Below are 19,883 nucleotides of genomic sequence, written 5' to 3'. Positions count from 1 at the left end.
AATAGATTTTTTAACCATCCAACTTATTATTTATTTAGAAACCTACTACTGAACTATAATTTTTTTTTTGTCACTAATGTTAGGTTCGGATTTTTTTTTGTCACTAACATTAGGTTCAGACTTTTTTTTGTCACTAACATTAGCTTCGGATTTAATTATTAACACTATGGTATTCTTTTTAAAATTATTAAAATATAGTGGTAGTCTACAACATAATGGTGATCTGATATGTGTCTATATTATATGTAGTACTCCATATGTGTCCCAGGTAGTTTATCTTGGACGACGAGAGTATGATTTTTTTTTTTTTTTACTCAGAAAAGAAATCTCAAAATTAAGTTATTGAACAATATTTTATAAAAGTGGGAACCTTAAAATACGTGCCAAGTAGTGGTAAAGAAAAATAGATGAGATGGATGGAGGGAGTAATAATGCCATAAATGAGTGGTAAAATCATGAAGAATTATAATTAGAATTTTAAAAATTCATTAAATTATCAATATGAACAATTTATCATCTACAATCAATCCTCAAGTAAAATCGAGTCAAGTGATACTATATTTTTGTGAAGTCTTAAAATAATTTATAAAACTAAAATTTTCAGGTTCTTAAAATGCGTGTTAAACTTTCGAACTTCAAGGTAAACTACCAAGGGGACATATGGATGACTATATATAATGTTATAGACACATATCATATCACTATAATATTGCAGACTACCACAATGTTTTTATAATGCTAAAAAAATAACATATTGTTAATAATCAAATCAAAACATGTCGTTCGTGACCAAAAAAATCCAACATTTTTTTTTGAAGGAAAAAAAAAAAATCAACGTTAAATTTTATTCAGAAAAAATAAAATAAAACAATTTTCGAAACTAAATTTTTTAGGAGTCTCAAAATGCGTGTTCAACTCTGGTCCTCCAAAGTATACTACCTAGGACACATACGTAGTAATACATATAAGGATATAGACACATATCAGATCACCGTAATATTGCAGACTAACACTATATTTTAATAATGCTAAAAAGAATAACATAGTGTTAATAATTAAAATCCGAACCTAACGTCAGTGATAAAAAAAAAATCTGAACCTAACATTAGTGACAAAAAAAAAAAATAGTTCAGTGGTAGGTTTTTAAATAAATAATAAGTTGGGTGGCAAAAAAAATCTATTTTTCCCAATTTAATTGAAAAACAAGCAAAAACAGGTTGTCAATAACTAATTTTTGGCCTTTACCGAAAGCACCAAAAATATTATTTTTTATATTATAATTTAAAATATGTGACTTTTACCGGAAGCTGTCGTAGATTTTAATATCAAATCTCAACAAAATAATATTGTTTCAATATGTGACAGGCTTCTAGTTTTTCTGCCTTCTGTTCACACCCTTCAAAGTAAATATTTTCGATCTTTGAATGTAAAACCTTCATAAACTACTCCTATTTTCTAAACGATATTGAGAACTAATATTATGCAAAAATGGTACTGTTGAACTAACATCTACGATCAGCCCGAGAGAATGTTACTTCTGATTCATCTCTTAATCAAGAAGCAGTTCATTCTTCGAAAGGCGATAGGAAGTGGTTATGTTGATTCAAGTAGCCTTTTATGTGTTTGATACAAGTTCTCTGTACACTATCAATGCTGTGAAACAGAAATGGTACTGCCTTTCTGGTTTTACGTTTATGTTTCTTGTTTCTTCTCCTCTTTTTAACAATTCTTACAATAAAATCAGATTGTTTTTTACAACAAACTTTGTTAAGATAGAAAGAGATTCCATGTACAGATACTTGTGTCATACATTAAACATTTGCATTTATCGCTAACTATGAATTAGTGTACATGTGTTATATCGGAGCATCTATTGACTATTTGATCTCTTCTTGGTAGTTGCTGTGAACTGAAGATCGTGTTCAGACCACTAGTGCCGTAAATTGCATGTTACTGCTAGCTAATTCTGGATTACTAGTATATGTAGATAAGCATTCATTGACTTTTTTGTTTTGCCAGGTTGTTAAGACGTGATTAGATGAGTTTACTATGATTTAAATATTTGCATTTTTGCTAATTACTAATCCTATGAATTAGTGTACTTGCAGTAGCAGCTAAGAACCCATTGACTTCTTAAATGCTCCAGGCTGTTCAGGAAGTAATGTCAGATGAGCATATAATATAAACAAGGGGTTTGTCTAGTGTGTGCCCATGGGCACATTCTAAGCGCGGAGTTTTATAAGTTTGGCAGGTTTTGATTGGTGTGGTTGTTGCATTTGCGGGGGGGTCCACCATTATTAACATGCAAAAGCCAATCAAAACCTCCCAAATTTATAAAACTCCGCGCTTAGCATGTGCCCATGGGCACATACTAGAAAAACCGTATAAACAATGCTAGTAATACTATAGCTGCAACTATTTCATCAATCTCAATATACATATATCCAATATTAGGCAATAATCATTATTGTTAATCTTTCTGAAAAATAAGCAATAATCATGGTGGGTTTAGCGGACATTCCAATTGTGGGAAAGTTTGTGGAAAAAGTATCTGAATATACAGTTGATGCAGTGTTTCGTGGTTTGCACTACATGTTCTGTTATCAAACTCTTGTTAACGATCTCAAATCTGAAATTGAGAAACTTAACATCGAGAAGGAAAAGATATCCAGGAAAGTTATGGAAGAAAAAGCTAATGGGAAGACAATTGAAGACTATGTAGTGAAATGGGAAATCGACGTGGAAGAGATCCAGAAGAGTGCTCAAGAGCTTTCACCTTCATACAGCTGCATCCAGCATCTGCCCATTCCTAATCCCATCTCCCGTTTTCGAATTGGCAGGAATGCAATGAAGAAGGCTGAGGCAGTAACTCAACTCACCAATTCCGGAAAGGAACATCTAACTGGAGGGATTGCATACCTTCCAGAGGTTATAATCATGCCAAATTCTGATACCACATTCGAGGAGTTTCAATCCAGAAAAGATGCTTACCAGAAACTCTGGGACTCGCTTGTGAATGAAGATGGTCCTCTGATTCACGGCATATATGGAATGGCCGGAGTTGGAAAAACTCGCATGATGGAACAGTTTTGGGAAGATGCCATAAAGAAGAAGATTTTCAAAAAGGCGGTACGAGTTAACGTAGGCAGTGAAAACGTGGAAAAAACAAAGTTGCAAGAACAGATTGCTGGCCTTCTAGATTGCAATTTGGCGTCGGAAGTTATGGAAAGAAGAGCTTCTCAGCTGGAAAACAGTTTAAGGAATGGGGATAAGATTCTTCTTATATTAGATGATGTTTGGAGGGACATTCACTTGGACAATATCATTGGAACTCCATTTGACAATGGTAGTAGTTCTTCCAAGGGTTCTAAAATTCTCTTCACATCTCGAAAGAAAGAAGTATGCCTGCATAATAACTGCAAGAATTTTATTGAGGTCCAAACCTTAAGTCCTGATGAAGCTTTGTATCTGTTCAAGAAGACTGTTGGTTCTGCTGATTCAAATAATCCTCTACCGGATGAATCCCTGGTGAAAGAAGTTTGTGATAAGTGTGGTCAATTGCCATTACTCATTCATGCGGTTGGCAAAGCATTAAAAGGCAAGCCTCACTATTGGTGGAAGGACGCACACGATCAACTTAAGAAGGGCAAATTTGAAGAAATTACTGATGTAGATCCGCAAGTATACATCGGTATTAAACTGAGTATTGATTATCTACAAAATGATGATGCCAAGTCATGTCTTTTTCTCTGTTCCATGTTTCCTGAAGATGCTAACATTGATATGAAGATGCTGATCCAGTTAGCTACAGGCTCGCAACTTATACCCAGTGGAGAATCAAGAGTACTTGCTATGGTTGATTATCTCAAGAAATCTTCTTTGTTGCTCGACTCTCGTGATAATGCTGAAACTAAGGTTCATGATATTATCAGAGACGTAGCAAGATCCATAGCTTTCACAGATTCAAAATATGCATTTTTACAGGTAACATGCAGCTCACGGTACTTGCCTTCTCAGGCCAATAATAGTACCCGAAGATTCTTACGTTTAGATGTAGAGACTGATGTTGATTTTGGCGAGCATCAGGTATTCCCAGACCTGCATACCTTGTGGCTACAAAGCAACTACCATCCCTGGTGGGGACAATCCAACCGTCCGCAACAGTTCTCAGGTGGCTTCTACAGTATGTTTGTGAATCTTAGTTGTCTGATGCTACAAAGTGTGGACATTTCTTCGAAGCACTTCTCTCTTCAGCCTTTGGGTAATCTTGGGACGCTTAGTTTATTAGAGTGTGAAATAAGCAACACGGATGCTAGACTTTTTCCCAAAAGTCTAGAATCTCTTTGCATTTATGAATGTAAGCTCCCAGAGCCGCTGGATGTAGAAAACCTGGAATGTCTTCGAAAGCTAGAGATCCAAGGACGGAGAGCTGTATTGGTAAGGGAGAATGTCATATCTAGTCTATCCAGTCTCGAAGAATTACATGTGTCACATGGATTCGTCCATAGCTATTACGAATATCATATGGAGCCCATAGTGAAGGAGATTAGTAAATTGACTCGTCTCACAAGTCTACATTTTGAATTCTATGAGGATAATACTTTTCAAGGTACAGATATATCTTTTAACATAGACAGATACAATATATTTGTCGGTCAAAGGCCACATGAGTATTCTCGCTATGACCAACACTGGGAAGTTCCATTAACGAGGTCGATTGAGTTGATGGGCAATCACTCGAAGCCTTGGGAAGGTTTGATTGTGAGCGCTGAACAAGTGGTTTTGTGCTACAGCAATGTAGACGCGAGTAGCATTTTCAATGATCACAAAGGAGCATTTGATGACTTGAAAATACTGAATATTTATATATGTGACAACATGGGGCATCTAGCAAGAATATCACGGGATGGGATTCAGGACAGTGTTCAATCAGCAACATGTTTCTCCAAACTAAGCATTTTGAAGATTAGTAGGTGCTCTAAATTAAAATACCTCTTCTGCAACAACATTGCAAAAACTTTGGTACAACTGCAGGAGCTGTCCGTAGATCATTGTGATTCTATGGAAGCGATCGTAATGAATGAAGGCACAAGTGATGGAGAAATCATAAATTTCTCCAAATTAAGATCACTCGATATAGAAGATATGCCCAAACTCAGAAGCTTTTGCGCAGAAAATTCCGACTACCCCTCTGCTCAGTCTCTGGTCCTTTTGGATAGAATGGTATGTTTTTCTTCTTTTCTTTATATCAGGAAATAACAATGGTTGAATTAATTTATGTTATTAATCAAATTTTCGTTCAATTTATTATAATATTAATTAGGAATTTATGTTACATACTCATCTCTCACGAGGATGTCAAAGAGTAATACTCCACTATCCCCACAATATTTCCCTACCTTGTATTTAAAGTGGTAGTGCACTTGATTGATTATATATATATGTTGCAGGTTGCATTCCTTTCCTTAGAATATATATCCATACGTGAGTGTGGAAGCTTGAGAAGAATGTTCGCATCTTCTGTTGCCCGTGATCTTAAGCAGCTTAAGAAAATGATAGTAAGAGAATGCAAGGAAATGAGAAGTATAACTAGAGTTGATGAACAAGAAATCAGTGATGGCATACTGTTCCCTGAGTTGACATATCTAGAGCTAGTTGATTTGCCAAATTTGATGAGTTTTTGGAGTAATCAAAATGGAAAAGCTGATACTTGCAAGGTAATACAGCTAAACCACCTATTTTAACTTTCATTGAACTAGCTTCTAAGTTCTAACTGCATGTAAATGAAGCTTCTTACTTTTAACTGTTATAATTTTCAAGGGGAGTATTTAAATAATTCCCACCTTTGTTATCACCCAATTTGACATTGCATTGATTTATGTAGCAGGCACCGCTCATCCCTCGACTCTCGCCAAATGTTGTTCCAGACTTCCCTGATCCCAAAAGTTTTTTTGATGATGAAAATTTCAAGTTGTATATGCCGATTTTAAACAAGGTGATAGTTGATAATTGTCAAATCACAACTCTTTTCACCTTCTCAGTTTCAGGAAACTCCAACTCGAAACATTAAGTGTAAAACATTGTGAATTTTTGGTGAACATTGTTGAGGATTTACCGGGTGATCAGATTTGTGACCAGATTATCACACTCTCTCTACTCACAACAGTTGAACTTGCAAGATTGCCCAACCTCAAAAGGTTTTTCCATGTTGCAAATTATGAATTTCATATGCCGGTTTTGAAGATGGTGGAAATTTGTGAATGTGGATTATCTGATACTCTTTTTACGCGCTCTATCTTTAATAATCTCCAACAACTAGAAGAATTGCATATAAGTGATTGCAAACTGTTGGATGGCATCTTTGAGGATGCAGTTGGTGATGAAATTGTGGATATGAGTGACAGGATCATCACACTTAATCGAGTCTCTACGGTATATCTTGACGGATTACCAAAGTTTAAAAGTGTTTTCTATGGTGCAACTTACGAGTGTCGTATGCCGGCTTTAAGGAATGTGACAATTGCTGGATGTGAACTCCATATTCTTTTTACATGCTCGGTGTTTCGAGAAATCAGACAAGTTGAAAAATTAAATATAAGGAGCTATGAATCGTTGGAACACATTGTTAAAGAGGTCGGTGGTGACGAAACCTTTGGGGTAAATGGTACAAGTATCATCACATCCCCTCAACTCAAATCAGTTGAGCTTCAAGATTTGCGAAACCTCAAGAGTTTCAGCTACAGCAGGAGCTATGTTTTTAATATGCCCAAACTAGAGTACTTTCAACAGAATGACTGTAATAAGATGGAATATTTCAGTTTCTTGGATACTAGCGCCCCGTTTGTACATGTTCATCCAAATCCTGACGGAAGTGAAGCATTTCAAAACGTGAACGATTATGTAAGAGAACTGGCAAAAGCGAGAGCTGCTAGGTGACTCTTGGGTACTTAGTGGTCAAGAGTTTTACAAACATTTTCTCACATTTCCAGTGATATAGAGTTGTAACAACATGTGGTGGTTAACAAGACAAAGGGAAGCATGTGTGTTATCTTTTAGTGTTGTTTCTATTTTTTGATTTTCAAAGAATGTTTGTCTAACACTAACCTTTATATTCTCCTGTTGTGTGTTTAAGAGCAGACAGATGAGCTTATAGTTTCTTCTGGTACACATGCTTTAAAGTATTTTTATATAATTTTCGATCATCGAATGTAATTCCTCCATAATTTATTTTCTAAACAAAATTTAACAACTAATATTATGCAAAAATCAAACATCTATCATCAGCCCGAGAGAATGTTACTTTCTGATTCATTTCTTAATCAAGAAGCAGTTCATTCTTTGGAAGGAGGTAGAAACCGGTTATGTTGATCCGGATTAAGTAGCCTTTTTATGAGTTTGATTCAAGTTCTCTATACACTATCAATGTTGTTAAATGGTGCTGCCTTTCTGGTTAACAAACTTTATAATAAAATCAGATTGTTTTTTTACGATGAACTTTGTCCATAACTTCCAATGCACAAGTAGAACCTTGATAAATAGTATAATGTACTCCCTCCGTTTCAAATTAGATGTCCACTTTAAAAAATCACACAGTTTAAGAAAAGTGGATGTTCACAAATTAATTGCATTAAATGATTATAATATGTGGAGTGAGATTGATCTAGGAAATATAAATAAGAGATATGTGGAGTAGAATTGACTTAGAAAATACTCCCTCCGTCCCTTTTTATCTGTCCATTTTGGGAAAAAAAAACACATACCAAGGAATAATTGATTGTATGAACTTTTTCATTAAATACCTCTAATTAATATCTTGAAAATGGTGAAATACCCCTACTTTATGTCTTGAAAACATGAATTCAACCAAGTTTTAAATAAGTCAAGCCTTGAAAATTGAAATTATGGAGATATATTTGAAAACTATCATTAAATTAGTTTTGAAAGTATAAATGGACAGATAAATATGGACAAATTTTTACATCCAAAGTGGACACATAGGGACGGAGGGAGTATGAATTTGTATTGAAAGTTGAAGTGGACAAGTAATTTGAAACAAAAAAATTTCTTAAAAGTAGACATGTAAATTAAAACGGAGGGAGTATAAAATTTTCGAGTCTCAAAATTATTCATGTAAGAACATATAAGAGTTACACAGAATATAAGATCATGTAATGGTTGCCACATTATTCGGAAACATTTTCTCGGAATCAAATCGAAATACCTGGCATTACACGTTGATACACCCTGCAACTGATTCATCTAACACTGCTGTTGCTTAGTTCAGTTACTAGCTCTTTGTTCGGTTCTCTCCCTTTTTTTGCTAAGTGCTCGGTTCTTTATTTTATTTCTACCTCCGATCTTTTTCCTTTTAGCTAAATATTCATTTGTTGTTGTCCAAGCAAGCTACTAGTAACACTCGTAAGTAGTAATCATGTATTCATGTGTGTATAGATTCTTCGGTGGCTAGACAAGTGGAGAATTAAATCAAATTCTTATGAACTTCATCTTGGCTTCATTTTTAAATAAACAATATTATATCCAGGAATCAAAATTAGGCCAGTGCATAATTATCCCGAATCGATAAATCTGGCTGATTCAAGCCGTAAAAATCAAAATTCTCGATTTTTTATTTGATTTGTTACCGGTTTTGATAATTGAATATTTCTCGATTTACTTTTCAATTTCAAATCGACTGAAATAACCAAACTTAACTGTCAATACATATATTTTCTAAATAATATTTTTATAATTAAACTTAAGTATCTTAATATAGTGCATTATCAAGATTATTTCTCTATTATAAAACTATTTTCACTTTTGTCTACGTCCTTATTCATGATCACTAGTTTACTACTAATTAATAACTAGCTGTTTTTCAATTTTAAATAAATAATATTCTTTTCAAATGAAGTGGATTATTTTTATTCATAACAATAAACAAAATATCTAGAATTTTTTTTAATTAAAGAGTTAAATAATGTCATCTTTTTCTTCTAAGTGTTTTGTAAATAAAGATAAAATACAAAATTATTTTTTTAATCTAATAAAATAACGTAATTTTTAAAAATATTTTGACTTTACCGAGCTGAAGGATTCTTATAATATTCAGTTTGGATTCAGTCTCTAGATTCTTAAAACCTAAAACCGCCCAAACAGAGACGTGATCGGCCTTGCCAAAATCCTATATTTCAAATGACAACGGCAACTCTCGTATTACGAGAAAAGGAAGAAGACTACAGCGGCCAATCAATGGGTGGGAAACCGAAAAGGAAGAAGACTACGGCGGCCGATCGGCCAGCTGATCCGCCGGGAAATACTCACCCGACTCCCGGTCAGATCTCTGGTACGTTTCAAATCTGTATCCAAATCGTGGTGCAAGTTCTTTTAGTTTTAATTATAGCATTTGATAATTCAGATGTGCTTAGGGATAAAAAGGTAACTTAAATAAGCAGATTTGTAAAACAGCTTTTAGAGTGAAAGAAACAAATGTACTAGGAATGAATACAAACACTGATACCTATGTTAGTGGAGTTCAAACTGACATAATCAAAATAATGGTGCAGGTATTATAGTTCATGTTGCAGCGCCATACACGCTAATTGGTACTGGTACGAAGAAGAAGCATTTGCGGACGTAAACGACTACGTAAGACAAAACACAAAAGTAGAAGCTACTTAAGTTACTCTGATGTAGTCAAGTGATTTGCGAACATTTGCCTACATTTCCGGTAATACAGAGTTGTAATGCTACTATACCATTATAAATACGGTTTTTCTAGTAGGCACATGCTAAGCACTAAAACTCATAAGTTTTGACACATTTTGATTGGTAAGTTTCTTAATAATGATGGACCCCCTTGCATATACAACAATCATACCAATTAAAATCTCCCAAATATATAAAATTCCGCGCTTAACATGTGCCCATGGGCACACACTAGACAAACCCTTATAAATATAATTAGTATAACAACCCGTGTATCTAGCACTTAGATTAGATAACTCTCATAAAATTGAATGTGCTTTTCTGAAACTTGTGTTTGTATATTATTGAATCAGTTCAATAGCCATAATTATTGATTTGGTGCTGGCCATGTGATACAAATATAAAATATTTATACTTTTTAAACAAAAGAATTCCCGCATGTTAATTCCACTAGTCTTGTTCTAAGCATCCACTGACTTTTTAAACACTCGAGGCTGTTAACAAAGCAACTAAATGCTCCAGGCTTTTAATAAAGTGATGTTAGACTAGTAGCAGTACTATACAGGATCTTCTGGTGTGTGTTCATACTGCTACTGCCTCCTTGCTTCCTTTAATTCTCTCTTTTATTACTGTCCGTGTTCTTTTTTCCTTCTGTTTGGCCATTCATATATTGCAGTCTAAGCAATTAGATCTGCATCTTCGTTTTCTTACAGTTCAGACATTAGCAAATCATATTCAATATTGTGCTTTTTGGGAAAAAACAAACAATCATGGTGGGTTTAGCTGACATTCCAGTGGTGGGAGTATTTGTGGAAAAGTTATCTGAATATACCGTTGAAGCTGTGTTTCGTGCCTTGCGCTATATGTTCTGTTATAAAGCTCTTGTTCATCAACTCAATTCCGAAACTGAGAAGCTTAATATTGAGGAGGTCAACATGTCCAGGGAAGTTGAGAAAGAAAAGAATAATGGTAAAATAATCAAAGACTATGTATCGAAATGGCAAGTCAATGCGCAAGAGATTCAGAAGAGTGCTGCTCAAGAGCTTTCACCTTCATGCAGCTGCATCCAGCATCTGCCCATTCCCAATCCCATCTCCCGTTTTCGAATTGGTAGGAATGCGGTGAAGAAGGCCGAGGCAGTGACTCAACTCACCACTTCTGGAAAGGAACATCTAGCTGGAGAGATTGCATACCTTGGAGGGCTTATAAACATTCCAAATCCTGATACCACTTTCGAGGAGTTTCCATCCAGAAAAGATGCTTATCAGAAACTCTGGGATTCGCTTGTGGACGAAGATGGTCCTCTCATTCACGGCATCTATGGAATGGCCGGAGTTGGAAAAACCCGCATGATGGAACAGTTTTGGAAAGATGCCATAGAGATGAAGATTTTCAACAAGGTGGTACGTGTTAATGTAGGCAATGAAAACAAGGACGAAATAAAGTTGCAAGAACAGATTGCTGGCCTTCTATATTGCGAACATCTGATGTCAAAAGTTTTGGAAAGAAGAGCTTCTCAACTGGAAAACAGTATAAGAAATAGCGGTAAAGTTCTCTTTATACTAGATGACGTATGGGAGGATATTCACTTAGACAAAATCATTGGAACTCCATTTGGCAATGGCACTAGTTTTTCTGGGGGTTCTAAAATCCTCTTTACATCTCGAGAGAGAGATGTATGCTTGCTTAACAGTTGCGAGAATCTTGTCGAGATCAAAACTCTGAGAACTGATGAAGCTTTATATCTATTCAAGAAGACTGTTGGTCCTGATACAATTAACTCTCTTCAGGATGAATCTCTGCTACGAAATGTGTGTGATGAGTGTGGTCACTTACCATTACTCATTCATGCTGTTGGCAAAGCACTAAAAGGCAAGCAACACATTTCGTGGGAGGATGCTCACAATCAACTTAAGAAGGGCAAATTTGAAGAAATTGGAGTGGATCCACGAGTATATAAGGGTATTAAATTGAGTATTGATAATATAAGATATGAAGATGCGAGGAGGTGTCTTTTCTTGTGTTCCATGTTTCCAGAAGATGCTAACATCGATATGAAGATGCTAATCCAGTTAGCAACAGGCTCCCAGCTTATACCCGATGGAGAATCGAGAGTACTTGCTATGGTTGACCATCTCAAAAGATCTTCTTTGTTGCTCGACTCTGGGAAAGCAAATGAAACAAAGGTTCATGATATTATCAGAGACATAGCAAGATCCATAGCTTTCGCAGATTCGAAATATGCATTTTTACAGGTAACATGTAACTCACCGGACTTGCCATCTAATGTCAATTATTGTAATCGAAGATTCTTACGTTTAGATGCGGAAGCTGATGATGTTGAATTCGACGAGATATGCCCAGACCTGTGTGCCTTGTGGCTACAAAGCAACCGCCATCCACAACAATTCTCGGGTGGCTTCTTCAGTATGTTTTCGAATATCAGTTGTCTGATGCTACAAAAGGTGAAAATTTCTTTGGAGCACTTCTCTCTTAAAGCTTTGTGTAATCTTGGGACGATTAGTTTATTAGAGTGTGCCATGAGTGACACAGGTGTTATTCTTTTTCCCGAAAAACTAAAAACTCTTTGCATATGTCAATGTTGGCTCCCATCGCTGGATGTAGCTTACCTGAAATGTCTTCGAAAGCTAGAGATCCAAGAAAGGGAACCTTTATGGGTAGCGAAGAATTTCATATCTAGTCTATCCAGTCTGGAAGAATTGCATATATCAAATGGATTCACCCAGAACGCATTTAAATATGATTTGGAGCCCATAGTGATGGAGATTAGTAAATTGACTCGTCTCACGAGTCTACATTTTGAATTTTATAAGGATGGTAGCAGGAATCCTTTTCAAGGTACAGATATATTTTGTAATATTAATAGATACAGTATATTTGTGGGTGAAGACCAAGATAGGACTTTCATGCCCCGACGAGATTGGAAAGTTCCATTAACCAGGTCGATTGAGTTTATGGGCCTTCACTCGAAACCCTGGGAAGGTTTGATGGCGAGGGCTGATGAGGTGGGATTAAGTTACAGCGATATACAAGTGAGCAGCATTTGCCATGGCCACGAAAGGGCATTCCAAGACTTGAAAAGACTGCGCATTAATCAATGTCACAGTATGGAGCATATAGCAAGTATATCATCACTGGATGAGATTCAGTACAGTGTTCAACCGGCAACATGTTTCTCCAAATTGACCAACTTAGAAGTTATCGAGTGCTCTAAATTTAAATACCTCTTCTGCAGCAACATTGCAAAAGGTTTGGTACAACTGCAAGAGCTCAGTCTACGATATTGCAACTCTATGGAAGCCATCACAATGAATGAAGGCACAGGAGAAATCATAAATTGGTCCAAATTAAAATCACTAAAGTTGGTGCATATGCAGAGACTCGCAAGCTACTACGTTACAAACTCTGCCTACCCCTCGTCTCAATATAAGCCACTTTTCGATGGAATGGTATGTATTTCTTGCTTGTATACATTATCTTTTGTTAAATTATGTTATATTTTTAGTATTTAATAACTTATATATCAATTTATTTAATTTTTGAATTGTTTTTTCTAATTTAATTATAGATTATAATTATAATGTGTAATGATCATATATTATCCATATATATTATATTTGTGATTAATAATATATAATTGCTATATATGTATATATAGTACTACCGCAATACAAACCCTCCTATTTTACAAACTAAAAACCTAGCTGAAATATCACTAAATTCTAAACACAATATCACTAAATGCTCGAACAACCCCACCTCCACCTCCATCTTCTCTGGCTCCACCTCTATTTCCGGCGACACCATGCCAATATGTGGAGGTTTACATCAAGTTCTAGAGATTTTCACGAATATCACTAATTTCTATAGGGAATACCACTAATTTATAAAGCAAATATCACTAAAATGTATAGTTGATATCACTAAATCGTACATCAGAATATCACCGATTTTCGTAAACATATTAGCAACAACAGGTGGCAGAGGTGGTGGTGATGATGAAATCGGAAACGGTGACATGGATGGTAGGAGTGTGTCGGCAGGGATATGGTAGCAGAAGTGGAGGGAGAGGAGAGAGATGAAGTGGGGTTGATGAAAGAGATAAGGTGGAGTTGTTGGATCGTATAAAAGAATTGATTTTTAGTTTATATTTAGAGGGTGGTTTAGAGCCTATATATATAGTCCTACTCCAATACAAACCAAATTAGCCTACAAATTAAAAACCCATTTTTTAATCATTAATTTTAATTGCAGTAATCACTATTTTGTACATAACATATCACTATTTTGTATATAACATATCTCTAAAATATAACTATATATAGATACATACACACACACACACACACACACACACACACACACACACATATATATATATATATATATGCAACGTATATGACCATTAACTTCAGTAATAATGGACTTTTTATCATCATTAATTACCAGCCGTTTCCATGACTTGCCACCATCGCCTACCATCACCGATAGTCATGGAAACTTGTCATTATAACTTACAAAGACTAGCGACTGCTTACCACCATCATACACTTTCTCTTACGGCTTCTTACCGTCAAGATCTTCCTAAAATTGAAATTGATCATTTATAATCAATCATCAATAGTTTAGGGAAGTAGATTTTCTCAATTTTGAATAATAAAAATCGTTGCTTTTATAGTATAAATTAGTGATACTCGTAGTTATAATTAGTGACAGAAAACCGGTTTTTAGTTTGTATTTAAGAATTGGTTTGTATTTGATCACTTGCCTATATACAAAATTAGTATTTTCTGGACAAAAAAAATTGTATTTTTAATATTATATGTATGATTTTAATATATAGTTACTATATTTTTTATATATAATATATAGTTATAGTATTATAAACATATAACAAAATTATAATTTGCATATATGAAAGAAAACTGCTAAAATGATCATATAATTTTTTTTATCACATTCAAAATTTAGGGTTCTAAATTTTTCTAAGTATTTTATTATATTAATATTTCTATTGTAAAACTGAATAAAATATTAATTTAATTATTTATGAATATGCGTGAAATGACAAACAGTCCTATCAAGTTATCATCAAATGACACTGTGAATAAGATAACAAATACATGTGCTTGATAAGGGAATTCAAGAAGCAGCTTTGCTAATTTATTTATTAAAATTAAAAAGATATTTAGAAATTATATTAATATAAAACAGAAAAAAAACAATTTAAAAAATTTATAAGTCGTATCATCTCTCCCTTCTCTATATTTATAGAATATAATATAATATAAAATAAATAAATAATAAATATATGTTCCGTGTTTGTTTTTGTGCATTGATACTCATAAGCATTATATAAAAATTTATTTTTTGTGAAACTTTCAATATTTAAAATAAGCACTTCAAATAAAATTCTAAAAATCGCCGAATCTAATAAACTAGAATTGAGGTATCTTGTAATAAAATTAATTAAGTGACAAATAATGCCAATTCAATAGAATAATCTTTCGCCAGAATGTGATAGGATAATTTACTCAGACCGTCTAGGTACTATTCCTACCTTTAAAATAGGTTTTGTGATTCTTATATTATATGCTGCAGGTTGCACTTCCTAGCTTGGAATATATATTAATACGCGAGTGCCACAGCTTGAGCAGTATATTCTCCCCTTCTTTTGCCGGTGATCTCAAGCAGCTTAAGCAAATGAATATAAGAGACTGCAAGGAGATGACAGGGATAACCGGAGTTGATGAACAAGCAATCAGTGATGGCATACTGTTTCCTGAGCTGACGTCTATGGAACTAGTTAATTTACCATGTCTGACAAGTTTTTGGTGCTACAGGAAAGCTAATTTATCATGTTTGACAAGTTTTTGGTGCTACGGGAAAGCTAATACTTGCAAGGTAATATTGCTTAATTATCTGATTTCAGCTTTTATATGGTAGAACCCTCCTCATGACATGACACATGCACAAAGATTTATAAGGGTCTATATTAACATTGAAACTTATATAGAATTTTATATTAGAAAAAGAAGAAGGACAAATAATATGGGAACTTTTTTCTTAATAAACAAAACTATAAATATGGAAAGGAGGGAGTATTAATTGTAACATGATTTATTAAATTTTAATACTTCTTGGAAACCTGCTTTTATGGATTCACATAAAATTTATAATTATGTAAAGTAAATATGAAAAGTGGTTCTATTTTAATATTTTTTTGATGTTACCTATTTATATATCTGTACCCGTTTATAATATCATATAAATAGGTAGACATGAGAATTATATGGTTATACCCGAACACTATTAATAAGTTCAATCGTGGAACAATTTATGGTGATACTTGCATAGTAGTAGTTTATAACCCGTGCCAACCACGGGATTATATAAATTTTTAAATTTATTATTTATTAGAAGTATAATATTATTGATATACTTATTGAAATTATTGTTGTTGGGATACAAAATTTATTATGTATTAATATTTAATTATGTTTTAAAATTTAGATTTCTTTAAAAAAAATTAAAATACATGATAGGATGTTATTTATTTCAGAATGATACGTTTTATTCTAATAAAATTAATATGTTATTTGTGATTCTAAAATATTCAACACCAACATATATAAATTGACTCCAAGGATATTCAATCTTTAACAAAACTTTTTTTTTAATTCGTAATTATTTTAGACGTATATTAGGTAATATTTGTGTAATGATTGGACTTCTTGTAATCTAATTTAATATTGATAGTTATTTGAAAAAATAATATTAAATTGTAGCAAATTTTAAGTTAAATAAATCAAAAGTGATTTATTATTAATGGCAAAGGGTATTCATGATTCTTGAAATGAAGGAGTATTTGACTATTTCGTTGCTAATTAATGGCACATGCAATAGCTGCAGCCACCATTCTTACGGCTTCTCCAAGGTGCTCATAAATCATTTCTTAAACAATAATATAAAATGTGACTCCTAGTAAGTTAATACATCAGAAAACGTGTGAATTTTATATAAATGAGAGAAAAAAGTTAACTAAAAGAGAGAAAAGATATGAAAGAAATTAATATTATATTGAGTTAAGAGCTACATGCTCTTTGAAAGGAAGGAGAGAGTACACTCTCAAATTTATAAAAAGTTTCTATTGGAGTTCTAATTCTTGGTTTGCTCTTTAAATTTAGAGTTAAGAGCTTGTTTAAAGAGCCCATTGGAGATGATGCTATTATTACCCAATCTGACGTTGCATTGATATCTGTAGGTACCACTGAAACTCTCCCTGTTGTCTTCAGTTGTTCTTATGGACTTGCCTGATCTCAGAAGCTTTTTTCATGATGAAAATTTCGAGTTTGATATGCCGGCTTTAAAGATGGTGATAGTTGACGGGTGTCGACTCTCAACTCTTTTTACCTTCTCTATGTTGAGGAAATTTCAACTCAAAAAATTAGGTGTAAAGAATTGTGAATTTTTGGTGAACATTGTTGAGGATTTGAGGGCTGATGAGATTTGTGACCAGCCTATCATGCTTTCTGAACTCACAGAAGTTAATCTTGCTAATTTGCCAAAGATGGAAGGGTTTTTCCATAATGCAAATTTTGAGGTCCATATGCCAGCTTTGAAGAAAGTCAACGTCACTAGCTGCACACTTTCAACTCTTTTCACGCTCTCTAAGTTCAGAATATTACAACTTGAAAAATTAGAGGTATTGGACTGTGAATTGTTGGAGAACATTGTGGAGGATTCAAGGGGTGATGTGACTTGTGACAGGATTGTAACACTCTCAAAGCTCGCAGCAATCACTCTGGAAAAATTGCCAAAGCTCAAAAGTTTTTTCCATAATGCAAATTATGAGTTCCATATGCCGGTTATGAAGAAAGTGAAAGTTCTTAAATGTGGATTATCTAATGCTCTTTTCACGCGCTCCATCTTCAAAAATCTCAAACAAATGGAAGAATTAAGTGTATGTGATTGTGAATTGCTGGAAGGCATCTTTGAGGATGCGAAGGCAGGTGACACTCTAGATACGAGTGACAAGATTATCACACTCAATCGAGTCTCTACAGTTCATCTTGAAGGTTTACCAAAGTTCAAAAATATTTTCTATGGTGCAACATACGAGTGCTATATGCCGGCTCTAAAAGATGTGAAAATTGTTGGCTGTGGACTCTCTGTTCTCTTCACGTGCTCAGTCTTCCGAGTTTTTCAACTTCAAAAATTACATGTATCTCACTGCGAATCTTTGGAACACATCGTTGAGGAGGTTGGGGGTGATGTGACTTGTGACAGGATTGTAACACTCTCCCAGCTCGCAACAATCACTCTGGAAAAATTGCCAAAGCTCAGAAGTTTTTTCCATAATGCAAATTATGAGTTCCATATGCCAGTTATGAAGAAAGTGAAACTTCTTGAATGTGGATTATCTAATGCTCTTTTCACGCGCTCTATCTTCAAAAATCTCAAACAAATGGAAGAATTAAGTGTATGTGATTGTGAATTGCTGGAAGGCATCTTTGAGGATGCGAAGGCAGGTGACACTCTAGATACGAGTGACAAGATTATCACACTCAATCGAGTCTCTACAGTTCATCTTGAAGGTTTACCAAAGTTCAAAAATATTTTCTATGGTGCAACATACGAGTGCTATATGCCGGCTCTAAAAGATGTGAAAATTGTTGGCTGTGGACTCTCTGTTCTCTTCACGTGCTCAGTCTTCCGAGTTTTTCAACTTCAAAAATTACATGTATCTCACTGCGAATCTTTGGAACACATCGTTGAGGAGGTTGGGGGTGATGTGACTTGTGACAGGATTGTAACACTCTCCCAGCTCGCAACAATCACTCTGGAAAAATTGCCAAAGCTCAGAAGTTTTTTCCATAATGCAAATTATGAGTTCCATATGCCAGTTATGAAGAAAGTGAAACTTCTTGAATGTGGATTATCTAATGCTCTTTTCACGCGCTCTGTCTTCAGAAATCTCAAACAAATGGAAGAATTAAGTGTATGTGATTGTGAATTGCTGGAAGGCATCTTTGAGGATGCGAAGGCAGGTGACACTCTAGATACGAGTGACAAGATTATCACACTCAATCGAGTCTCTACAGTTCATCTTGAAGGTTTACCAAAGTTCAAAAATATGTTCTATGGTGCAACATACGAGTGCTATATGCCGGCTCTAAAAGATGTGAGAATTGTTGGCTGTGGACTCTCTGTTCTCTTCACATTCTCAGTCTTCCGAGGTTTTCAACAACTTGAAAACTTACATGTATCTAACTGCGAATCATTGGAACACATCGTTGAGGAGGCCGGGGGTGATGAAATTTCTGAGATGAACAGTAAGACTATCAAATCATCTAAACTCTCATCAGTTACTCTTGAATCTTTGCCAAACCTCAAAAGTTTCAGTGGCGCTGTGAGCTATGTCTTCGATATGTCCAAATTGCAGAATTTTAGGCTTATTAATTGTCCCCGGATAGATAATTCCAGTTCCTCGAAAATAAACACATCGTTAGTGTGTGTAACTAGTGACTGGTGTAGTGAGGAAGAATTCCAGGACTTGGACGACTTCATAAGACAGAATCAGATAAGAGGAAGCTACTCCCGTGCGAGGGTTGGAGAATCGAGTTATAGTAAATGTGAAACCAACATTTCAGTCTAGAGCCCAATCGGATGACTCAAGAACAGACTAGAGGCTAATTACATTCATGTTTGTAATCTTTTAGGTCCGGTTTGGTATTAGTGTCGTAGACAACATCAGTTTTTCCTGAAAAACGGGTAAAAAGCTAGCTTTTTGGAATAACATATTCTAGCTAAAAAATTGCTTTTAGGAAAAACAGGTCTCCAAAATTAATGTGTGGCTTTTGCCGGAAGCTATCATAGATTTTATTGTCATATTTTACCAAATTTATTATTTTTTATATTATAATTTAAAATATGCAAATATAAAAAAAAATTACCAAACAGCTATTTAAAAACCACTTTTCGACTTTGACGGCAAGCTGTCATAGATTTTAATATCAATTCTAACCAAAATTTTGTTTTTTTATATTGTAGTTCAGAATATACAAATATCAAAAATATTGTCAAACAGTATTTAAAACAACACTTTTCTACCGGATTTTTTTTCAATCATTAATATAATTTTTAACTGGATTTTC

General features: G+C 34.4%; 1 protein-coding gene across 1 annotated transcript; it reads left to right on the top strand.

The window, feature by feature from the left end:
- Positions 1–1,359: 1,359 nt before the first annotated feature.
- On the top strand, positions 1,360–19,602 carry LOC108210594 (uncharacterized). The gene is made up of 8 exons (XM_064088559.1): positions 1,360–5,223; positions 5,451–5,717; positions 5,885–6,065; positions 6,167–6,932; positions 9,564–9,645; positions 10,431–13,175; positions 15,328–15,630; positions 16,991–19,602. The coding sequence occupies exons 1-8, from the start codon at positions 2,500–2,502 to the stop codon at positions 19,382–19,384; spliced, it is 9,462 nt and encodes a 3,153-aa protein (XP_063944629.1). The 5' UTR covers positions 1,360–2,499; the 3' UTR covers positions 19,385–19,602.
- The last annotated feature ends 281 nt before the right edge of the window (positions 19,603–19,883 follow it).

The sequence above is a fragment of the Daucus carota genome, chromosome 3 (genome assembly GCF_001625215.2).
Source record: "Daucus carota subsp. sativus chromosome 3, DH1 v3.0, whole genome shotgun sequence".
NCBI classification, from domain to species: domain Eukaryota; kingdom Viridiplantae; phylum Streptophyta; class Magnoliopsida; order Apiales; family Apiaceae; genus Daucus; species Daucus carota.
The sequence above is the reverse complement of the archived record's forward strand: the minus strand, read 5'-3'. Positions and strand labels throughout refer to the sequence as shown.